The 25,224-nt window shown below is 45.1% G+C and overlaps 1 protein-coding gene across 1 annotated transcript; it reads right to left on the minus strand.

The window, feature by feature from the left end:
* Positions 1-1,142: 1,142 nt before the first annotated feature.
* On the minus strand, positions 1,143-24,641 carry LOC119394679 (beta-mannosidase-like). Its single transcript, XM_049415948.1, has 10 exons — positions 24,620-24,641; positions 23,738-23,884; positions 23,491-23,639; positions 12,244-12,391; positions 11,893-12,035; positions 6,945-7,121; positions 5,404-5,486; positions 4,514-4,704; positions 2,522-2,625; positions 1,143-1,151 (listed from the first exon to the last, which is right to left on the minus strand). Exons 1-10 carry the CDS (start codon positions 24,639-24,641, stop codon positions 1,143-1,145), a joined length of 1,173 nt encoding a protein of 390 aa, XP_049271905.1.
* Between the last annotated feature and the right edge of the window lie 583 nt (positions 24,642-25,224).

The raw sequence follows: 25,224 nt of genomic DNA on the forward strand, positions 1-25,224 counted from the left end.
TTAGTTTTTATGTGTAGTGTAAATGTTTTTATAAAAAACCTCAAAATTGGCCCAGGAAACGTTATTTTCTTTACTTTGAAGGTCTTTATCTCAAAAAAGCCTTGTAGCAGAGCGACAAAAAATCCGCATTACGTTTTTCGCATACTTATCTACCAAACTGCCGAATCTTATATTTATATACTTTTTCAGTAAAGAGATACGATTGGGCTAAGTTCAAGAAAACACCGAACAATGGAAAGTTCTGACAGTTAAAAAAACCCATTTTTTTATATTTCCTAAACTTTGTCCACTTATTCTCCTCCACATCAGATTTCACAATCATTGAAAACATATTGCATAATTTTGTTGCACTAATAGTTACGGCCCCTCCAATGAGACACTTAGGCAAGGATTGGCAATTCCGACTTCTTGCCCAGCAAGTATATAAAATGCAGGCACGATTGAATTTCTTTTTATTAAAAGGCTTGCAGTACCGAAAAAGGTGTCGTCGGCACTGAAGACGTTAATCTTGAAATTATTTGGTCACTGAAGCGGTCACGAGCGCGGGGCTACCAAGCAGGCGTGTGCGCACCCGAGATGCTCGTTGTAAGAGACGGCGCAGTGAGAGCTCGTTTTCGCGTCCTCCGAGTCTCCGACCGACTGCTCCCCCTAGGTTGCGGCGGTCGTAACTCGATGCCCGTGTGCTTACATTTAAGTTTTATAATACCACGTGGTCGAAATTTCCGGAGTCCTCCACTATGGCGTATATCATTATCATATTGTGGTTCTGTGCGACGTTAAACTCAACAATTATTAGCTCTTGGGAGTTCCGCCTGTATCGTGTTCCCATACTTATTCCCCGATTTTGATACAGAACCGCTTTTCTGGTTTACTTAGTTATATTTGTTTTTCTTTCTTAGTCTTCTCTAAATATTTTTACTTTAGTAATCACCAGGTAATCGGAGCATAATTGGCGATATAGTGTGAATAGCGACGGTGTCCTGCGGCACTTCATGCAACTTTGAAACACGTCTGACACGTTTTCTGGGCTGCAGATGTTCTCTCATCAAAGAAAAATTCTTAGAAGATCGCGCATTACTGAATACGTCGCTAACGAACGCTTTACGCCAGCAAATAAGTAGAATATAAAAGTAATTGCAGTTTTATGTCCTCTGCGTAAACAAGGTGGATAGCAAAGAATGTCGCTACCAGCGTTCTCGCTGATGCACGCCTGTCTGGTGATCGGGTATTGCGAAAACCATGATATGTTTACGGGCAAGGTAGAACTTAACAACGGCATTTTCACCATTGTGCGGAGCCATCTTATTGAAGATGGCAGTCCGTTAGCTGGTCGGCAAGCAGAGAATCGACTTCACTCAATTACAAAAGCGGCAAGCAAAACCGTTATCAGCGAAGTGTATAAAGAGCTGTCATGGTAAGCAGCTAGATCAAACCGAATAAGTTGTTTTGGAACAAAAGTAATATAGCTTCAGCAAGAAATACAAAACTTTGGAGATACTAACAGACATTTCATTCAAATGAAACAAAATTGGTCGCAGTTAATAAACAATGAAGCGAACATTTTTGTTCATGGACGTTTAGTGCTGCATTACCGTAAATACCGATATATGATAAAAGATTTTCGAATGTATCGAAGTATCTTTAGATACAATTGGAATGTATCGTATCGGATACAATCGGCGTTGTGGTATCTTGTATCTGTATCTCAAATACTTATTGCCTGAGTATCTTGTATTGTATCGCGATACAATTTCAAGGTATCTTTGCCCAGCCCTGGTAACACCCATGTTGCTGTTGGCATCGTTACGTAACTGTAAACAACTCGTTATATAATACATATGCGACTCTTCAACATATGAGTGTGCGTATACCACTTCCACATTTCTCTAGCGTCATTCCGTAACGTTTGGCTCAATGTAAAAAATTACGCCACAATCACCATCCCGCGCATGCTTCGCATAACATCGATTCCCACAGTACATGGGATCTGCCGAATTTTTTTCAATCAAGAAACTCGCTAAAAGACGCTGCCTGCGACGGCGTTGTCTCTCGCGGGCGATGGCGCGTTCTCGTTCCTTGCGAGCTGGTAGTTCTGCGTTCATTGCAGAAAGAGCGTTTTTATAGTCAACGCACGCCGTTCGCTCTCTCGCCACACGGCGAGCGCTGAGGCGGTGGCGCCCTCTTGCGCTCAAGCAAGTGGACAGGACACGACGATGCCCGCCGACACGCCGAGACCCTAAGGTGCTTCGCCCCTAAAAAGTAACTTTGCAGAGAAGCCCTCTGTTTACAATAGGAAAAAATAATATTTGCGATTTTACGTGCCAAAACCTCGATATCGATATGAGACACGCCGTAGTGGAGGGCTCCGGAAATTGCGACCATCTGGTGTTTACTAACGTGCGCTTACATCGCACAGCACACGGGCCTCGAGCATACCGCCTCTATCGACATGCGGCCGCTGCGGTCGGAATCGAACCCACGACTTGCGGGTCAGCAGCCGAGAATAGGAAAGGAAACCAACCTGGGTGAGGTAGGAGACCATGTCGTAGCCCAATGGCCTGTCGGTCCGGGATGTATTGGCAACGCAGAAGTAAGCGCCGATAATCCGAGCTGCGTAACGAGCACCTGCGATAAGAAGTGCCCTATGTTATTGCAGTTGAACCACGTTCAGCAAAGTATATCGTTCGATTTAATCAGATAGCTTATTATAACCAGTGCCCCACAGTATAGGACCACGAGCAAATAGACACAATAAAGCGAAACCTAATAATCATGTCACGACATTACTTTATTGTGTCTACTTTCTTACGCTCCCACAGTGTGAACGCATAGTTTGCAGCCCAGCTCTCCATTCTTCCGCTGTTAATCAGCGTCAATGTACGATCTATCTTGAAAGAACCGAACACATATCAATGCAACAGAATTCCTAACCCCCTCCCCCCACCCTCGCTTCCGCCCCATTCCTATATTTTCCTCGAGGGGCATAACATTATCCCGTGTATTTATACCGAGACGATATCACACGCGATAAGAATATACTTGTGCTGTCAGTTCTTTGGGACGAACTATCACGTAGCAGAGTGTGCGCAAACGCATTTTGCCGTTCTGTTTCGCTTTGTTTTATTTATTTATTTCTGATCAAAAATACAGTGGTGACGACCCTACCGGTTACTGTTAATTTGATTTCCTAAATTCAAAGATGCACCTCGCTCGCCTTAAAAAAAGACGTAGGCTATTCGGGCTCTCAGGGCTCTTCTGACGACAAGAGTAAATTTTTTATATATATTCTTGTAGGGGATAACTTGCTCATAGAAACCGAATAAAGTTCTTTTTTTTTATAGTGCCTATTTCTAGTGCTAGTATCAGGAAAATGGTTTCTTGGGGCATGTAAGTGTGCACATTTTCTTTCTAGTGCCATGCATTTATACCAGATGCAGTCATACCCATAGCGTAGTGTTGCCTGTGCTCCAGAAAACGGGAGAAAGGGTACGTGACCATCGATGCAGGCATGACACGCTCCATCGAGTCTCTGGGCGGATAGGAATGTATGCCGATCTCGGTCACAAACCGCGGCATAGGGAAACTCGCCGGCTTCCAGAGCTCGTTGCTGTAACTGTAAAAATGCACTGAAAGTAATAAAATACCAGTGTTTTGGAAATTTCTTTCCAGGTCAGCCTTTTCATACATTATGTGAGTCTACTAAAGACTTGAATGCTCACCTCTGTTATTTGACAAAACACATTGGCACGTACATAAACGCACACGGCCCCTTACGCATTCCACTAACACGGTGCCTAAGATGACTCCAAGGCGAAAGCCATCTTCTGTTTGTTCTCAGTCGACTGTATTATTACACCCCCTCCCCTTCCCCCCTTTCCCAAAAGATTTTTGCACTGCCTCCAGTATCGGAGGCATTGGAAGTTTTCTCTACCTCACGTGGTGCCTCCGAGATCGGCCCACCTTTGACCAAACGACGATGTCATTTGATGATGTCATCACGTGACGTCATCATATGACGCGACTTGTCCAGGGCTGAACACGCGTGGATTTGATCAAAATCCACGCATGAAGATATTTTTGCAGGCAATGGAAAGTTATGCTAGAACGTGATCTTTAATTTTGGATAGAGATGGTTTTCGTAATCTCCCAAATGCAATCGTAGAAAGCGCGATTTGTGCAGCCACCAGGGGCGTAGCCAGAAATTTTTTTCGGGGGGGGGGGGGGGGGTTTCAACCATACTTTATGTATGTTCATGCGTGCGTTTGTATGTGTGCATGTATATATACACATGCAAAATTGAAAAATTTCGGGGGGGTTTGAACCCCCCCAACCCCCCCTCCCCTTGGCTACGCCCCTGGCAGCCACGTACGTCTATAGCGTTCGGCACATGCGCTTTTCATACAAGCTGCTTTATAAAATGCATATAAAATGCACAAGGGTTTTTATTAAGGTTTTTACAAGACCACCTGTCGCTATGATCTACCAGTGACATATATGTTAAGCTTGCACTTACGATCGCCATTCATTTCCCCGTTGGGCGTCGAACTAATCCAGCCATTTTCGGCAGTCTTTCTGCCGTCGCTCGGTGTTGATGACACGAAAGGTCTCGTCTTGTCTTCGGCCTCAACGACGGTCTTGACAACGCCGATGTACAGTTTTATGTAATCGGTACGGTATAGGTCGTAGGCGTTCTTGACTTCAACCCTTTAAAAACGTGCAATAACGGTCTTATCCATTGTGTGCTGCAATAAAGGCCTATATACGCCGGCGTGCGCACACGTAGGGGGGAGGGGGGGGGGGGCAGGCTACCCCCCTAATCACCTAAGGGCGGTGCTAAGCTGCCCCAAAGTTTTACTCGCTAGGACGTGTCCCGTCATAATTTAAAGAGCATGATTATGTCCACGCATGATTAAGGCCCTTGATGTTTCATTCCTTCTGCTTACTTCCTATCTTCACTCACGGAAAGCCAGGCACCAAAATCAGGTCATTGTGAGAAGTACGTGATCACTTCATTTTCATTTTTTCATCAATGCTGAAGCATGTTGTCTTTTGAACTCGACGCACGATAAGCAGGGGGGGGGGGAGGCTGCGATGAAACTTTGCCTTTAGGTAGCTCTAAATCCTTCCCTCCCCCCTAATCGGAGCTCTGCGCACGCCTAAGCCTATATAAGCCCCTTATTCGGTTACATATGGTAATAAAGGCTTCCTAAATTTCTTTGAATGATGAGCTGACAGGCACTCCTTATCGCTGATGAAGTTTCATGTCTATTGTAATTAGGAATAGTTAACCTTACATTCCACATCTATCATGTTGCATGTATACCCAGCTGATTTCATTCAACGTAATACCAGATGTAACTGAAACTGTTATGTTCTTTAGTGAATATCGACAACAGGGCGTACCACCAACCAGAAGCAAGGGCGTCTTCGTTTTCGTTGTTTCCCGCCCAAACAACAATAGAAGGGTGATGTTGTAGGCGCCGAACCTGAAAAGGGAAAAAATGTTTCTTTCGTGGTTGTTTTTGTAAGATATGTACAGACCAATTAATGACTCTAAGCTACTGTGAGATATGACCAACACGCCATGAGGGGTGCTTGAAGTGTCCTGATACAGAGACTTTTCGGCACTTGAGCACAAAGTTTCAAAGGGGGCTATCACTTTTAGATGAAACTTTGAGAAAAGGCAAACTTAAACTTACTTATTGAAACGTGCGTGAAACATGAAAATGGTCTAACTTCATAACGGTATAAACGCTTTCTAACTACGTCTTAGTCCAGTTATGTTCGTTTTTTATGCTGCCGCGCGTCGCCATGTAAAGGACAGCGGATGCCTTTATTCCAACCCCAACGGATTTCAAACCTCCCCCCTACCGTTGCGAGCGCGAAAGGATATAAAAAGGGCACACTACACTCAGTTTTCTGTTGACATGTAGCCAATAAAATTTAAAGTTCACGGCTATATGACTTCATTTTCATAGCATTTCTTATATTCATCGGACGATGGAGTTGAATCGGCAAATGGGGTTGGTCAGATTGATTTCGTGCAAGAGGATTCGATAATTCAGCTAGTGAACGAAAGGACAGCACATGACGAGCGCGTGGAAGGCTCAAGTATTTTTTCGCTTACATAATTACGCAATTCCTTTAGAATGAACCGAATATAGCCCTACAAAATATCCTTCTCTACTTATTTGATAGAGTTCACAAAACTTTCCACGTCTAGAAACTGCTTGTCGTTATAGTCTCCGTCAGTTGCTGGTCGTGTGCATATCAACACACTTGACTAGAGTCTCCACTGCAGAAAATGCTTAGCCCACAAGGTTTCTTTTTTTGTGCGTGAAACCTCCTCCTAGTTCGCACTCATTATCTCTTTTGTTGAATCTGCGCCAGTGATATCGGAAGGTAAACGCTTGTGCGTTTCGTTGCATCAATGGAAACAAGACAAGCTGCGTATGAGCATACTCCTCGCCACGCAAATAGGCCGCCACAAGGGCAGGAGTTCAGTTCACTTCAAGCAGGTCTTTCTTATGCTCGAAAGTTTCAGTTAGAACTACAGGTCGAGTCCACGCCAAAGCTTGAACACTCTAATATTTGGAGATTGCAACAAGGCAGCTGAAACGACACACCACATTTGAACTAAATGCAGATAAGGAGAGAGATTTGTCATTACAAAAGCAGAGATAATTTCATCACAAACATATTTGATGAAAGTCACTCATAGTGCACTAGCGCAACAAACACAAGGACACAGGCAAGAGAGACGATACAAGAGAGACGGCCTGTGTCCTTGTGTTTGTTGCGCTATTGCACTGTGGATTCGCACCAACTAGCTCGGCTTTGCGTACTACTGAAAGTCACTCGTTCCTGCATGTAGATTTCGTTTTCGATCAGTGTCACGCACCATTTGACAGCGCTCTCATGGACGTTATCTATCGGATGATCACCTGCTGCTGAACTTCGGTGGCGACGCTTTGGAGAAAAGAGCGATCCGCTGGATAGAGGCTGGCTGAAAACATCATGTCTTGCCAGATCAGGATCCCGAGCTCGTCGGCAAGGCTGTAGAAGTAGTCCGTTTCGTACACGCCGCCAGCCCACACACGAAGCATGTTCATGTTCGCCTCCTGCAAAGAATGGGCGCGGACTCTTCTGCCTTTCGATTGCCTTTCTATTAGGCAATTGCTTTTCTATCGGGTGTGAGTAATGCATTCCAGTTCGCTGAAGTGACGCAATTTCAATATAAAAAAATTGTGACAGCAACGCACTAGTGACGCCAAGCCTGAAGGAAGAGCGCAGCTGGGTGGCCATCCTTTTTTCTCTTTTTTTCTTTCCTTCTCCTGTTTTTTAACACGAAAGTGTTTTATGCCGGGGTCCACCAAGACTTCACTGACGTATTTCCGTCACGGATATGACGTTCTTAAAATGTACACGAACATAATACAAAGAAAAAAAAACCAGAAGAAAAAGTTCCACAAGCATGCAAAATTTAAAAATCAAACCCACGACCTCTCGGGTCCGCGACGATAGATCGCCGAGCGTTTAACCCATTGCGCCACAAACGCACTTGCAGGGAGCTACACAGACGCGCCTTATATATTTAACACTCCTCCGTGTACCTGCGCTCTTGCTCGCGGCGGTGCCGCCGCCTACGAGCAGAAAAGAGAAGTACTGCATTACGAAACTAACGCGCACCGACAGTGAACGCTTCGGTGGTCTCAGCACTACGACTCCTCGATGTCAGCATTCGAAGGGACGCTGGTAGGGTGGCTAGAATGGGGAGGTGTGAAAAGCGGCCTCGGAAACCGGTCCCCAAAGTGCGCCGATGCCGCAAGGGGCGCTGTACGCAGGGGCGCGTGGCGTTGAGCAGACGACGTATTTAGCGCCGCTAGCGTGCGGCGAACTTGGCTCGCGCTATTTTTTGCCTGTTACACTTTCCAACGCTAATCGTTTTTGCTCAGCAAGTGCACTAATAAAGGGTTGACTTTATCTCCTATTTTCAAAAACAGCGTTCGTATGCATTATCATGTAGCAGGCTGCATACCGAGTAACACTGCGCGCGCCAGTAATATCGCTCGCGGCATATCGGGCGCGCCACTTTTAAGCACCGTGTTATCTTTTTTTTTTTTGCGCTTGTGTCGAGCCCTTTTACAAATTGCAATTACGCATCACTGCAACATACTGAAGTCATTTTCAATGCTTATTCACACTGTTAAAACCTTACCTGCTCTCGTACTTGGACTCATTACTATTCACTTGCTTCTGGTCAAAACGTCATCATGATCGACGTTTTGAAAACGTACACATGACAGTCATGTGTACGTTTGGCTGGCAGAGGTGGAAAAATTAGTTGAAAAGAAAACGCATTTGTACACGAAGCAAGTTTATTTTAACTGTGCAATAAAAAGTTTTTTACAGAACACAGGGCTAAGCCCACTTGGCTTTCTTTTCTTCCTCCTTTTGGTTGACTCCTTTTAAAAAGTGCACCCGACTTACGCAATAAAAGCGTGCAACAGATCGCGTTAACGTAATGCTATGCTCACTGCATGCCAAGCTGTGACGTTTGCCCGATCTTTTGCCACATGTCTGCAACGGACTGTGCGTGGCGGCGAACTGTGCTAAAATGTGGTCAGCTTGCCCTCAACCGACTAAATCATGCCGTACGGCGCACCTGATAGATAAAGGAGTCCACCATGGTCCTACTGCACGCGCCAGCAGATTTAGGGTCCCATATTGTCTTTGGTGATGAGGCAAGCTGCTTTGCAAGGTTCACTGCAAAGAATCTGCTTCCTTGTCACATAGCCCGCGATGTAGTTGACAAGGCGGACACCACTTCTTCAGCTTCAGCTCTCAGTATCGCGCGAGCCCACTTCTCAAACAGCTCCTTTTCTTCCTTTTTTTTTTTTTTTTTTGCACGCCGGTGATTGGAACAAAGATGCTTTTTCTGTGGACGACCTGTACCTGGGGCTGTGCGAATAGTCAATTTTGAACCGAATCGAATACTAATTGAATACTATTCGAATAGTGTTCGAAAAAGTCAACAATTTTCAAAACAGTTCTATATTTCAGCAATATTTTATTTGGAACAAACAGTCACACACATTAAGAAAGGAACATTACGATTAACTTTAACCGGCAAAAAAATGCCACAATTTTGTAAACTGAGGTAAGCTCGTATAAGCATGCAGTGACAGCCTACGAGATATTTTTAAATGTACGTTGATATGCAGCGGTTCCTTCAGAATTCAAGGCGGTGCTTTGTCGCCAAATTTCAAATAAAACTGAGACATAGAAATCAAACGATGTTTAATAATGAATCAACCTCAGGAATCTCATCATGAGCATAGCAGATTGAGGACACTATCGCTTGGCGACGCTAAAGTTTTAAATAGAAGCACATTCATCTGTGATTAGCACGGTATCGATAGCCCCGTGAGAAATTCGGCTGCATGCATGTATCTTGGTAATCCAACAGTTAAAACAAGAAAAGCGCTGCCTCGATCTCGATGTTCTAATGTGTTGCACTTTTGGGGTTTTTCCACCAGTCTAATAATTCGAAAAATATTCGGCATTTCGAATATGTGCTATTCGATTCTAGTACCGGATTGAATAGAACACCATTCGATTTGTTATTCGAGCTTTTCGAACTTTCACAGACCCTTGTGCCCAAAGTTGCAGTCAGGAATTAAGCAAGAAGGCTCAGCTTTCTTCTTCGCTTTATACGGCATTATCCTCACAGCTCAAAAATCCATAATCCATGTGCAATAAAAACCACGTGAAAGCTGAAAGAAACGACGCCGCGCTGCCGAGCGCTAGGCTCCATTCGGCTAAAATGTGCGTCAGTGGCGGCTGTCCCATGCAGCGTCCCTTGCACCAGCGCCCCTTGCGGCATCGGCGCGCAGAGGGACCCCGTCTGGCAAGGGAAACGCGCTGCGCTCAGCACACCTCCCCATTCTAGCCACCCTAACGCTGGCATCAAGATGCACTACCAACGCCACCTAGGTGGCGTTCGCCCTACTCAGCACAGCGGAGCGTGGCCTCCGCAATTAGCTCTGAACATGGCTCTGAAAATGTTTCTGAAGTTGATCGCGGAGGCTGCAATTGCGACGCGCTATACGCGCTGATTTGACTCGGTGACGATTCAGTTACGTGCTCTGTCTTTGGCGTTGTGTTAGTGTGTCAGTTACGTGCTTCGTCTTTCGCGTTGTGCTAGCGTGTGCAGCGTAGTGCAGCTTTCATATGCACCAACGGTGTTTCTCCACTGTCTACTGATACGAGTGTGATGGCACCGACTACGAGAACTGCGGCATTAAGCGCCGTCGAAAGACAACGACGTCGGCGAGCTAACGTCGCGCAAGTGAGTTTGGTGCAGCGATGGACACGCCAGGGGGGAGCGGGAGGCCTTCGCGCGTTCACGGCTCAAGCTGAGAACTCTGCCTCTCGCTTTCCAGAAGTTGACCGCATCGCGACCCAACTGGCTGCCATACACACACCGAACCAAGACCGAAATGATCGTACCTTCGCCGAAGCGACCCGCCAGTGGGACGCCGCTCGAGAATACGACGCAGGATGCCCAGCACACCCACAGGATGGTCCACGACCCGCAAATCATGCACCCTTCGCTGCAGCGGACCGCGAGTTCACCAAACGATTCAGTGATAACCTGTTCGGTTTCGCCTGCACGGTTTGCGAACGCCTGTGGTTCACGTGTGACTTGCGCGATGCTCCGGCGCGTGCAATGCAGTGTCTCCGTACAATGTATCCCGGTCGCAAGTCTTTCCAAGACTTCTGCTTATGTGCCAACTGTTTCACTTTCGTGTTCTATACCGATTCCTATATCAGAGGGATCAACGACATTTTTTCTCTTTCTCTCTGTTTCTTGTATCTATTTTTGTATCTGTTTCTTTCTATTTCTTTCTCTTTCTCACTCAATCTTAATTTACCTTGTTTTTTCTCTCTCTGCTTCCCTCTCTCTATCTTTGCTTCTCTTTATTTCTCTCTCTCTCTCTTTCTGTTTCTCTGTTTCGCTCTCTTTTTTATAATGTCTCTTTTTCGTGTTGGTTTCTTTCTATATCTTTCTCTGTGTGCTTCTTTCTTTCTTTCTTTCTTTCTTTCTTTCTTTCTTTCTTTCTTTCTTTCTTTCTTTCTTTCTTTCTTTCTTTCCGTTTTCCTTTTTCCATCTTCTTTTCGTGTCTGTTTCTTTCTTTTCGTGTCTCTTTCTCTCTCTCTCCATGTTTTTCTCTGTCTCGCTATCTTTTTATGTCTTTATTTCATTTAATTCTACGTCTCTCTTGTCCTTTCTTTCTATTGCTTTATCTCTTTCTTTCTCTCTATTTTCTATCTCTTTATTGCTTTCTCTGTTTTGTTTTCACGCGTTCGTTTTCGTTTGACACTCGCGCCTGTTGTACGCGGTAATGGGGCTTGCCCAATTCCTGTGGCGCATACTCAATTGGGTTTTCTGGTGACATCGCACCAACTACGGCGAGCCACAACAACTTCGCTCCCAAAACAGCCCCAGGAGGGCTGTATTTGACAACAGCGCAGTGAGAACACTATGGAAGACTGCCTCAACGATGAGTTTACAAGCAGATAGATTAGCTGAGATAGACACGTGCATCTGAGAGCCTGGCAGTACCTCGCTTATGAGACAAACAATTACAAACAAAAGCAAAGAGGACACCAGCGCTCGTGCTGCGCGACTTTTTTGTTACCTGCGTCCTTTTCGCGCTGTACATCTTGCAGCTTTCAAAACCGTCCGCGTCGTTCAATATTTGTTCCGCAAAAGCGGCAATAACTGGTTGTAGCAGCCACGAACATAAACATGCATCGCTTATTACTGTTCTTTGAAATCCTATATTCGCGCAGGTAATCCAACTTTTAGAATGTCGCCAAGCTTACCTTGACAGAAAGCAGCAGCTCCTTGACGTAGTCGTTCGTGATTCTCTCGGGAAAGATATCTGGCGGCACCCAGTTGCTACCTTTGGCGTATACGGGGATGTCGTTAACCACGAAGTAGAAAGCAGTCGCAGTGTCGAAGCCCTCTGTAACGCAATGGAACCGAGTGCCAAAAAGGCAAGCTCTATGTCAACCTGCCAGTGCGACCTTATATTGTTTCACAGCAGACATGGACCTCATATTGTTTCGCAACAGACACGGTTTACTCAATACGCAGCGTGAATGCTTTAGCAAATCATCTAGTAATAAAAGGTCGACACGGCGTGTATCTTCTATAGTTTCCAAATAACTTACGGATCATGTCTTCGTTTAGCTGAACTGTTCGAAATCCAATACGGACGGTCTGCTCGAACAGATCGTCACCTACGGAGACTAATATCTGGAGCGTGTACAAACTCTGCTGACCGTAACCGACTGGCCACCAGCGATGAATTGCGATGCCCTGCGTTTGATAAAGAACCATCAAGTTTTCGAGTTAACGTGCGAATAAAGCAAATAAGTATATATTTGACGTCTTCTCTGAGAGGAACATTATATCGTCCATTATTATGAAATAAAAACCAGGCGTTACAAATTAAGTAGCTTTCCAAAAATATGTGTGCTATTTATTTGGACGAGTATGCTTTTAAATGTCGCTGTTGCTTTATCAAGAAAATGTTATTAATACGCCGGTAACTGTGCGTGACAGGCTGTTTAGAGAACCGCTATAGCGTGATAGCAACCGCGAATTAAGCCCCTTCTTATAGTTTACAAAAAATGGCCAACACGCAATAAAAATGAGCACTGCTTCTTACGAACCAACCGAAATGCATATTACAAGATTAAAAAAAAATAGCTTACATCTGGTACTGGAACAAGTATCTGGAGCTTGCTATTTAGTTGCACCGACGACTCAAAAGTAACAGATTCCATTCCCAGAAACGCATCCTCCAATGTGATCCAGATTGTTCCAATACGCGGCTTAGTACTAGAAGACTTGTAGCAAAGAGTAACGCTGAGACTCCAGCTGTCGATGCCATTCTCTTGCTCTGGAAAGGGTACGCAAGTTACGTGTAGTCAGCTCCACATTGATATGCAATGCGCATTCGTCTATGGAAGGGCGTGAACTGCATTTGAGTAGACCTGCTGCATTATAAGAAGTTAGTCCGTACTATTATTTCCTGCTACGTAGTACTACGCTTATCTGCTTCTCTATCGGTTAACTTTAGGACCCCCCCCCCCTTTGAACAACAAATATGAATCACCGTTTCAAATGTTCACAGGCGTGACTGAAAGCCCATAAATAAACAGGAGGATGACAACAGATAAGAGACGCTAATTGTGTTTATATTTTAATCATCGCATACCATGTTGTTTCCAATACTAGACTATAGTCGGTGACAAGCTAAGAATAAAAAGTAAACTGTACCGCTGTCCATTTGTATTATGCGCGTCCAACTACGGCCGATCTTTACATTGACGTAACGGTTAAGACGAACCAATGAAAAATGCAACATGGCGCCGTTCGCGACGAGAGGCGAGGTACCGCTGCACCGAGACCGAGATCCGTCATTTCGAATTTCCTGCGGTGTTTGTTTCTTCCAGAAGATGCTATTTTCTACTGTTATTCGCACGTACCCAGCATCGTCCTCGCCGGTCGTCATCCGATGCAGTAGAAGCTTGCGACTGTGCCGCGTTTGAAGTGCACCGAAGTGGCAGCAGCTCGGAGTGTTTTAGAACGCTTTAGATCGTTCCGTCGTTTCCGCAGCGTCAATTGCAACACGGCCTTGTGTTCCCTCCATCGCTCGGATACATCAAGCATATCGCCTGAGGGTCACCACATCGGCGATTGTCGTCGCGTTCATTCGTGTGCAGTGAGGTGAAAGTGAAGTCGGAGTGTGCGCGTCTGTGTACGATTTACCGCCCGCAAAAGCCATGGCATTAGCGTTGCCACATGTGCGCGCGTGTGTGTTGCCTGGAGCTCGCGACATGGGAATCTTGGTGATCTATTGTGATATGCGCCGTGCTGTGCGCCTATATAAGTGACGTATGTGCGAACGAAGCGTCAGAGAAAGAAAGCGACCAACGTAGCCCGTTAGCGCAACACAGTGCGAAAGTAAACAAACCATGGTGTGGAGAATATGCAAGTGGTGTGTGATTTATAAGAACATAATTGTGGTCATATGATGCGTTTGTGATTATGTGACGTGTGTCTATTGGCGCAGTTGCGTCGTATCAACGGAATTTAGTTCCACCAGCCCAGAATGATTTGCTAGGTTGAAGTGCCTGTCGCGTAAGTATCGCGCTCGATGTACGAACGGCTTGCTATGAGAAACGCCGTGAGAAGGTAATCGTTGTCTGCAAACCGTGAAATGATGCGCTCGCTATGACACGTCGACTGCATGGATCATGATCGTAACTGAAGTGACGCCGCTAAAACTATTATTGAGGAAACAAAAAAGCTTGTGTTTTTAATGACGTTGCATCATACTTCACGATATCATATTCGGAATCCTTGTTTTTGTCTAACGTGCGTTTTTTAGCATTTCGCGTGTATTGTGTGCACGTATTACGCAGTGATAATTTGTTTATATTAAACTCGTGAAACTTATAGTGCATAGACACTTTTTTTTAAGCTCTTATCCCTTCTTGTGAAGCCTCACCCCCTCACTATGCTTCACGAACAAATGAGGAGGGGGGAGCCGGAGAGCTGGGGCTTGACAATGTACGAAAGGAATGTACTTACTCATTGTGTCCACCGAGATTATCTATGTAGACATCTATATGTTTTCCTTCTTTTTCTTTGAGGATGCATGTGCTTTTTCTATGTCTGAGTGTATATATGTGATCTTTTGGCTCCTGATTTTTTCATTTCCGCATTTTTTCTTCTTTTTTTTGGCGCTCTACCTGCACGGAGGACGATGCTATAAAAGCGCATCGAAGCCTCGTAAATTTTCCCTTGATAAAGATCTGTCTCCGATCAAAACGTTGACAAATAAACTCTTTTGAGAAGCGTGTATCCTTTTCCTATTTGTCTTACGGCAACCGATGACAGGCTCTTCACAATCTACGTATACATATACCTTCGCACAGATACACACATATATAGAAGGTAGGGTCCCCTCTTCTAGCAAACGTGGGCCCCCCTGCTGTAATTCCCACTGGGGTGACACAGTTATGTAATAAATAAATAATAAATTAACTAAAAACTTGAACGTTCAAGGGCTTAAGGGGTAATGGCAGTGCCAGTGCAAGTTGTCGAAGCGAGAAGCAATCCCACGTAAAGCTTTTAGTCAATGCCAATTTAGCCGCGTGCACCTCCTTGGCGTGAACGGCAACGCATGCAATGGCCCCGACAGTTGAACGCCATATGTGTGCTACAGGCTTTTATTTCGTTGAAACAAGACGTCAGATGAAGCCTTGGCGTCTTCCTCAAACACGATGACAAGCACGGCGACTAGAGACGCAAATGCGGTATTTTCGGCAACAGAAAAGTCGAAATTCTCAAAGGTGATCTCAGACCACTTCGCCATACATCGCTTTGAATCACAGTTGCCATAGTTACAGCAGTCAGTGAAGAAAACTGGCGGCAAGAGTTTCGCAAAAAAATTACAAACGACCTCATTAAACGTGAATAATGTCCCTGTTTTGTTCTGTGAAACCGTAAAATAACGATTCCTTTATTTTAAGTTTTATGTTAAATCTGGCATTCTTTGTTTTAATATCATATTATATACTGCTCAGAAACATCGCCTTTGAGATGTACATTACTTTTTCATATAGACTCCGAGATGAACGCGGCGGGGGGTGCGATTTTAACAACACATATATTGTTATGCTGACGCTGAAATCCGTGCCTTCACAATTTATTTTATCTAGCTTTGCTTTCTTTATTTCAATATCAGTGCAGTATTGCAAAATAAGGTATATATGCGTGAAAATTATTGCCATTGTTTAGGAACTGCTTCGTTTGTAGCGCGGAGGCATGCGAAATATGAACAATGCGGCCTCGTGGGCGGAGCTTATATTTATTCTTAGGTTGTCACCGACTATAAGTCTCACACAGGATGAGCTAAGAGATCATGCTTACTGTGAGGGATCGTTTCCACTAAGACGTCACGGATGACGACGCCATTGCTCCCTTCTAGCCGGATAAGCTTCCTGACGAGAGAAAGAAGGAATATTCATATTACAACTATCGAAATAGTTGCCTGCTTGGTCAGTTGGTGCGACATGTAGCACGGCTGAGCGCTGAACAGAAACTTGAAGCTTTCGCATACACCTCTATTCTTCCTGTCTTTTTTTTTTCCCACAATGCGTTATAAGCATCTCTCGTTCTTTTCAGGAAGATTTTCCGGAACCGACTCGAAAGAATTTGGTAGGATGCTGTGGTAGACTGGTAACCCGCTGTTACACTGTACAAACACTCTTTATGAAGCCAAACAGAGCTTTCAGGTGCAAGGTTAACAACTTTTCTATTGTAAATGAACTATAGAGACTGGGTTGACGAGGACGTCGCGGAGGCGTCGCATACTGCCACGTATTGTAATGTGGCAAGTAAATAATGTACACAACCTATGGGACGTTACTCTAAAGAAGACTGTTTTGCTGACAGCTTTCGCAGATTTTGGAGCGCAGCTTTTAGGCGCCCGTCCCTGCGCTGAGCGGCGTCGCCTTCACCGTCGGTGGCGTAACCACGCGAACAAGCACGTTCCACAGGAACTGGGCGAGCCCCACTACCGTCTCCAAGAAAAACGAAGTATGTGCCACAGGAATTCGGCAAGCAAGGAAGACGTGCATTGGTCGAAAGCGCTCTTTAGCCGTCGCTGTGCAGAGGAAACACATCGAGAGCCTTCGAAACAAGTACAAAGCCATGCACCAGGCCCTGGAAGCGACCATCTATGACTCAATGGCGCAGTTATGGGAACATCACGGCGTCATGGACAAGGCAGAGTACATTTCGGTTCTCCGAGCAGGTGCTCCTCGTCCCACCCTCATGCTACCCCGCACCGTACAGCAAAGGTGGGTGAATTACTTTAACCCATGGGTGGGGTCCATCCTAGATTCAAAGATGGATCTTCAGATAGTGCTTGACACGTACGCATGCGCCGCTTACGTGGTAGAACATGTAAATAAGGCCGACCGAGGTACGTCCAATCTGAATCGGGCAGCGCAAGAAATTGTCAAAGAGAAGGGCGACATGGATTACACGGAGGCACTGACACGTCTGGGTGTGAAGGCGCTCAACGCGATCGAATAGCAGTATGCAACTGTACATACGTACATGCCTCTCTCAAATTGTTTGCCTGAACTTATCCCAAAATCAAATACCTAAACAGCTGCGCTCAGAATTCGCATTAGGCAGTATCGTAATCGTCGGTAAATTTTTTTATGCCGCCGCTGTAAAGCATAAGGAGGCGAGCTGTGCCTTCTTGCCCGAAATAATGACTTTACAACCTGACACCCTAGTCTAATCTTGCGCGGTTATAGCGTGCATGGAACTTGGAAGGGAAGAGCTTTAGAATTACGGAAGCCGTGACCTTGCCGTAGAGGTTAATATGAGTTTTCTTTCTTAAACGCACGTTGTTTTCAAATCTGTGAACATGCAAGTAATCACACAAAAATATAGAAGGAAAAAACAACAAGTGCATTGACGCAATAACAGATTGCATAGCTAAATGAAAACAGTTCGTTACAGAGCATAGACACCTTGCGCTGGAGCTGGCATGCGCGACAGCAGCGCCAGAAAGCTTACCCTAGTGTGTGGAAGGAGCAAACTTGGACACACGTAATAAACCTTACCCGTGACATAAAATTTCTATGAAAAGGCAAGGATATCCGTAACCTGAAAGTGCCTAAACGCGCACGCGCTGCATGTGGAGGAACAATGAACACTCAAGCGTGTTTTTGAGCTTTACCGGCCGATGTCGGTGAACTGGATGGATGGATGGATGGATGTATACGGCTGTGCCCTTTAGATCGGGCGGCGGCTCACGCCACCTAGCCATAAAGTTAAGTACTATCACTATGTATTGAAGGATTGCAATTCACTCGTGCCTTGATTGTAGCCACCAATCGGTTAGCCTCCTCCTGGTTTCATGTTGAAACTTTTTTAGCGCGCACAAAAGACGGAGGACACAGAAAGAAGGTACAAAACGAGCGCTTACTCACAACTGATTTCACAACTGAAGTTTCAACATGAATTCATACCAACTCGCCCAGCGTTCAGTTTTACTACTCCTCCTGGTTATTTCTACTCGTTTAAAGCCTATTTTGCCTTCACTGTCCCTAAACCCCAATGCTTTGAAATATTCCGCGCCATTATCTTGGACTGTAGGGTGAAGCCCTTTACAGAACCTTATCAAATGTTCAGCCGTTTCCTCCTCCTCTCCACACGAACTACATAACGTGTCTGTGCCTTCGTATTTGGCTCGGTACGTCTTGGTCCGCAATACTCCCGTCCTGGGCTCAAACAGCAGAGAACTACCCCGAGAATTATTGTAGATCTTTTCTTTTGCAATTTCCTGCTTGAAAGTTCGGTAGGTCTCCAGTGATGATTTCGTAAGCATCCCCATTTTCCACATGTCCCTCTCTGTTTCCTTCACCTTCTTCTTAACCGATGTTTCCTTTTGGCTTGGTATTCTGCTGTTGTCTAAATACTTGCTTGACAATTTTCGAGTTCGCTTCCTCCATTTAGTATCAACATTCTTCATGTACAAGTAGCTGAAAACTTTCCTAGCCCAACGCTCCTCTCCCATTTTTCTCAATCGCTCCTCAAATTCTATCTTGCTGCTAGCCTCCCTGCCCTCGAACGATGTCCATCCCATGTCACCCTGTACCCCCTGATTTGGGGTATTCCCGTGTGCTCCCAAAGCAAGCCTACATATGCCACGTTGTTTAATTTCCAATCTTGCTTGAACCTCTGATCTCATGCACAAGACCGCATTGCCGAACGTCAAACCTGGGACCATTACCCCTTTCCAAATCCCTCTCACAACGTCATACCTATTGTAGTTCCACAGTGCCCTATTTTTCATTACAGCTGCATTCCTGTTGCCCTTAGTCATTACGTATCTTTCGTGCTCCCTTAGGTACTCATCCCCGTTGTTTATTCATACGCTCAGATATTTGTATTTATCCACTATCTCCAGCGTGACTTCCTGTATCTTATGCTCGCTGCCTTCATTATCATTAAGAATCATGATTGCCGATTTTTCCCTACTGAACTTCAAATTTAACCTATCTCCTTCATTACCGCAGATGTCTATCAATCCCTGCAGATCTTCCTTGTTGTCGGCCATTAATACTATATCATCTGCATACATCAATGCCGTTAATGACTGTTCAACGTGTTTTCCTTGCTTGGCAAAAGAGAGGCTGAAGGCGAGTCCACTCCCCTCTAATTTAGCTTCTAATCCTTGTAGATACAGCATAAATAACAGAGGTGAAAGGGACACCCCTGTCGAAGCCCGCGTTGTATCTCTATAGGTTCGGATACCAGTTGTTCCCATTTTATAACTACCCTGTTACTTTTATAGATGTCCTTTAAAAGATTAGTTATTCCATCTTCCACATCTAGTGTGTCCAGTATTCTCCACAAGTCTTCCTGAATCACACTATCGTAGGCTCCCTTGATATCTAGAAATGCCAGCCACAGGGGCCTGTGTTCTTTTTCCGCTATTTCAATACACTGCGTCAATGAGAACAGATTATCCTCCAACCTCCTTCGTTTACGGAACCATTTTGTAGTTCCCCCAGCACCCCCTCATTCTCCACCCATGTCTGTAGTCTTTCCTTTACGATCTGCATCACCAGCCTGTAAGCTACTGATGTCACTGTTATAGGACGGTAGTTGTTTATATCAGCCTTGTCCCCCTTTCCTTTATAGATCATGCTCATCCGGCTTAGTTTCCACCCATGGGGGGCTTCACCATCCATTATTGCTTTGCTCGTTGCTTCTCTTAGTGTTTGCTTAGAGTTTGGACCTAATTTCTTTATTAGCATAATTGGGATGCCGTCAGGGCCTGTTGATGTGCTATTAGGAACCCTCTTCTCTGCCCTTTCCCACTCTCGTTGTCCCAGTGGAGCCACTGCGCTAATTGGTCTATCCTCATCCATTAGGGTGCATGCATCGCTTCCTTGTTTAAATTTTTCTGTCATCATTGTTCTTATAAATTGCATTGCCTCATCCCCTTCTAGCCTAACCACTTGAACTGTAGTTATAAACCTCTGTTCCATGCTTGTCTTATTACTCAGAGAATTGAGATGGTTCCAAAACTTTGCAGCTGCCTTTCTATCCTTTTTGTTTACTTCCGCCATCCATTGGGCCCCCTTTCTTCTAATCTTTTCATTGATCAGATTGGAAGCTTCCCTTCTGCAGCTCAAAAAGTTGCCCCATTTTCTTTCGACATCATCTTCCGGTTCACCCCTCTGTTTAGCATGCCTGTGTTCTCTGGAGGCTTCCTGACGTCTTACTATGGCTCTCTTAACTTCCTCATCCCACCAGCTCTTGGGTTTGTGTCTCCTTTTCCCGGTTGATTTGGCTCGTACCTTAGCAAGCTCCAACTCAAACAGTCTAGTTAGATTTGTGTACGTCCACACTGTTTTAGTATCCTCGGTGATTACTTTCTCAATCTCTTTAGTTGCTATTTCTATTTGCCTTTCTGAATAAATATTACCCTGTGGTTGCTCATATTGCCTCCTTCCTATTTTCATTTCTCTTCCAAAACTCAGCTTGATACGTTTGTGATCACTACCCAAGCTTCTGGAACCATATTCATCTATGTTCATCACCCTTAGCCTATCATACATACTATGTGACATCAGTGCGTAATCTATCGTCGACTGCAGCCTTCCCACCTCCCATGTTATCTGCCCTTCGCACTTCTTGGTACTGTTGCAAATGGTTAAATCATGCCTTTCACACATATCCAGCAGCATTCTGCCAGTTGGGCTGATAAATGAGAGCGCCCCCTGGCCACTGCACGGTGCCTATGCTCATTCATGTAAAAAAAAAAAAGATTTTGCTGCGGAACTTTGGCTCCATTTTAAACAGTAAGTGTAGTACGCTGCTTTTTGCGCACTATGTCCGCACCAGGTGTGACAATAACACGCTAATAAATGGTTACCAAATGCCAGTGGAAGGAAAGGAAGGCGCCCAGTCCCAGCTGAAGGAGCATGGCATCTTGCGGATCAAGTTGACGTGACACTGTCCCTTCTGCACCGCCGGTGGGCAAAGCGGATACACAGGGTAGGGGACCCGCTGCGCATCGTGCATTCGTTTCGCATACTTCACAGGTGACTCGCAACGCACTGAAATGGTGCTCCTCCGCTGCAAAAGCATAAGGCGCCTCCTAAATGCCCTGGTGTTTCACATCATTCTACATAAGCCGACAAACACCTTTACTGTTGCGTTCCGCGTTAAAAAGAAAGCTACATGTTCCGCTATCCACAGCACCAGGCAAAGGTAAGAAGATATGCTGTTTTAAAACTTCTCTTCCTTACTGACTACGTTTAGCGTGCACACGAGCGCCTTAGCGTAAGCTGCTTATGCTAAGCAGAACACGAGTCTGTGTTTTGCTACGCTTTGCGTCGGGCTTCTGCGCAGCTTCATCTTAGAAGCTAAATGTCGTCAGCTGTCTAAGCCGTCAGTACTGAAATAAAATACAGACAAAAAAATCATGCCGAGTCTCCTTTGGGAGTTGTCCAAGTGATGCGCGAGCGTATACAGTTTTTTATTGTCAGAAACGCTACGGTTACGGGCTTCTCCGGAACGTTCTTTTCGGGCAGCATCGGCACGGCGCCTTTCATCTTCTTTCGAACGTTTGTCAGCAGCTTGAAAGACCCAACGGAAGGCGCATCGCACAACCGAAACTAGTTTTTGGGATTACATTTTCACAAAGTAGGAATTTTGCTGAAGTGCACAATGCTCCATGTCGGATTTACAGCTTGTCCTAGAGAGGGCTTTTATCCTACAGTCACGAAATATCTCAACAAAGCCTTCACAGTAAGTCTTCTTCTTGTACATTTGTTTTGTACTGCATATACGACGCATTCATATGGCTCAGATATATTCCCGCACCCTCTGTGGGTGTGGGTCTGTAGCCCCGTCAGTAAAACGCTCGGCGTTGGAGCGTCGGGTCTTATTTTTACATATATAGGTTCGAAACCCAGCACCGCCAAGATAACTTTTGCTTTACACATTTATTTGTTTATAGTGATTCGTCGTACGCGACAGAGGAACGGACGGACGGATATAAAGTTTTCTTTTTGAGCCGGCATGAAACGATTACGCTGTTTAAACAAAATTTCATTCATGTTTTTCTAAGGGCTTGTGGCCGATGCCTACGCCGGGGCTGAGACCCGCCCCCGCCAACTTTGCTGAACTGTATAAATAAAGTTGTTTCATTCATTATTCGTACTGTTTCTAAGGCTTGGTGACCAAGACGATGGATGAGCTTCGCCACAAGTGCTGTACTGATTGATATTTGGAGGCCAGCGTTGGTGACAGGTCCTTTAGTATTTGGGAGCGCTGTCATCCCAAATATAACGCACTTTGGCAGGGAAGCAAGGAGGTGTCTTTAAAGAGCGGAACCACTGATGACGGATGGTAAAGTGACAGGACACCGAGGTTAGCTGTCAGGTGTTGGTGTGCAGCCCTCGAGATTGAGATAGCTGAGTGTAGTTAATTCGTTATGGTAAGAAAAAACGTAAAGTGCGGAATAAATAAAGAATATGCTAAAACGAGGTTGCAGTCGTTCATGGTATCCGCATAGAATGATATGAAATAGAACAATCGGAATAAAATATGGAACTGTTAGCCCGCTAGCGTCCAGCTGGAACTTTGATGTGGCATTATTGATGTAATTGGTATACATATGCACGGTTCAACTTCGCTTAATTATGGAGCTACCGTATATGTGTTTTTTTTTCTTACAATCCTGCTACCTCGGAAGCCGCACATCTGGTACACTCAAAGCAAGTGCCATCGACACTCAGGGCATTTGCATTTTCCCAAAAGTACAGTTTCCACTGAGAGCGCTGGCCTTCTTGGGCGACGCCACGTCTTTCATTTAAAGTTGAGAAGGCGTGCGCAGTTCAGACAACTTCGAGATGCCTGAACACTGAATGAATCTGCACATTATGTAGTAACCAATAGATGAAAAGAGCCATTCACTTTCCCATCGTTTTATGATAAGCGTACTGAGAAAATCGTACTCGCAAATTTTCAACATTTTCATTACTTAAAATGAAGTCTGTAAACTACAAAAAAGTAGCACACGCTGAATTAAAGTTCTCATAGTGTTTTGTACAACTGCGCCGTCTGAAAGAAACCGATGTCGACCAAATGTCACAGTGAAGACAGCAGAGTACTTCCGTATTCCCCTGATAAACAGCTCTGGGTGCAAAACACTTTTTTTATATAGATTGTAGTTCTCAGTGCATTTTGCTGTCGCAAACTGTAGCCACTAACTTGAGCCTTCATATTATGTCACAATTGCGAATTAAAGAGTACCGGTGAAAGGCACGAACAAAACCATATTTATTTCGTTTACAGCTTACCTTCAGCACAGACTTCACGGAGACCTCGTATCTAACGAACATGTTGCTCGCATTGAGCACGCGAACACCGTTTACCACAATTACGCACGCAGTGTCGATGCCATGAGCAACGAGAGTTACCTCCCGTTGTTCCAGAAGGTCCTTCGGAGCTGCGTGCGAGTGAATCGTGCAGAAAACGCTTTCGTTAGGTATCTTTTACGTTTGCTGGAATGACGTTAAATTTGTGCAAGAACTGTGTAAGCCCTACCTATAAACGATCTGTAAAACGTCCAGTCCTCCAAGGCGATCCACTCGTAGTTCACGTCGTTGAAACCGTAGTACGGTTCACTAATTATGCCACTCCTCATTAGGTCCGTGTATATGCCACCAGGAACGATGGCGCGAACTTTGATCGCTAAAAAAAGAGGGGGCACAGGAGAGTGGAGACTTAAGAGTGGCAAATGATTGCGCTTAGTCAATAAAAAAATCGAATTAAAGATAATTTTAATAACACACGTCGTTTTTAGAATACCGCTAATTCTTGAAAATGTATAAAGGCTCACTTTGGTTGCTATCATGGGAAAGATTAATACCGTCGTATTGTGAAGGGTATAGGTAAGGGTCAGGCGATCTTTTCCACAACCTGTTCTAATCTTGCGTACACTGCTACTCAAGGTTTTTGCAAGGTCAGCGAGTGGTGTAAAATTTTGAAAATTTGTTGCCCAGTCTATAGAGCAGCATGTGAATAGGCTAAATTTGCCACAGCGCACAAAATACTCGAATCGGGGGCTGAAATTTTCTATCCAGTCTTTTCAGACTCACGTTCGAAAAGCCTACTAAGAAACCGGAACAGTAATGTAGTAGGTACTGTAAGATTCATCGCTGAGTTCCTTTTTTGTTGGCCAAAACGATATTAATAATTTTCCGGGGATATATTGACGAAGTAAAAGTGGATGAGCTTCAACTAAGGTCGTCGAATACATAGCTAATTTTTAAAGACAAAGACATTTAAATTACCGCGAGAAAAGAGGCTTACATCTGTTGTGGTTGTACGCTCTCCACAGGCCATCGAGCGGGAATTCAGCATACGTCTTCACACAAGGTACGCAGCAATGTAAGAAGACAATAACCACGAAAAGATATGTCATACCTTCGTTGACACCCCAAGACATATTTCTTGGTTCCGAGTGAAATGGCACAACCCACTACGGGAGGTTTTCGATTAATCAAACGGTAGTAGATGGATGGATGGATGGATGAATAAACTTTATTTCGGTCCCTCGGAACGCGCCCTAGCACGTTGCGGGCCGCTCCCACGTCGGAACAGAAAGACCAAGTCTCTCTGCTGCGTCGCGGGCCCGTTGGACTGCCCATAGTTGTGCTTCGAGTCCGGAGCTTGTAATAGCTTCTTCCCATTTTGACGGCGTGATGACTTCGCCGCCGTGTAACGCGGGGCACCGCCAGAGCATATGTTCGAGATTAGCGATATCTGCGCATAATGAACATGCATTAGTTGGCTGTATTTCAGGATAGATCTTGTGCAATAGCGCGGGGTTAGGGTACGCCCCGACTTGAAGTAGCCTGAGTGCCAGAGCCTGTGGTCTGCTTAATTTTCTGTGTGGTGGAGGGTACTGTCTCCGCCCCAGGTAAAAATGTTTGGTAATTTCGTTATACGAGGTGGGCGGGTCCCGATTCTCCAAAACCTCAGCGCGCCCTCCGGTAGCTACGCGGTCTACTAGTCCTCGCGCAGCTATG

The sequence above is a fragment of the Rhipicephalus sanguineus genome, chromosome 5, assembly GCF_013339695.2.
Source record: "Rhipicephalus sanguineus isolate Rsan-2018 chromosome 5, BIME_Rsan_1.4, whole genome shotgun sequence".
Classification (NCBI taxonomy): domain Eukaryota; kingdom Metazoa; phylum Arthropoda; class Arachnida; order Ixodida; family Ixodidae; genus Rhipicephalus; species Rhipicephalus sanguineus.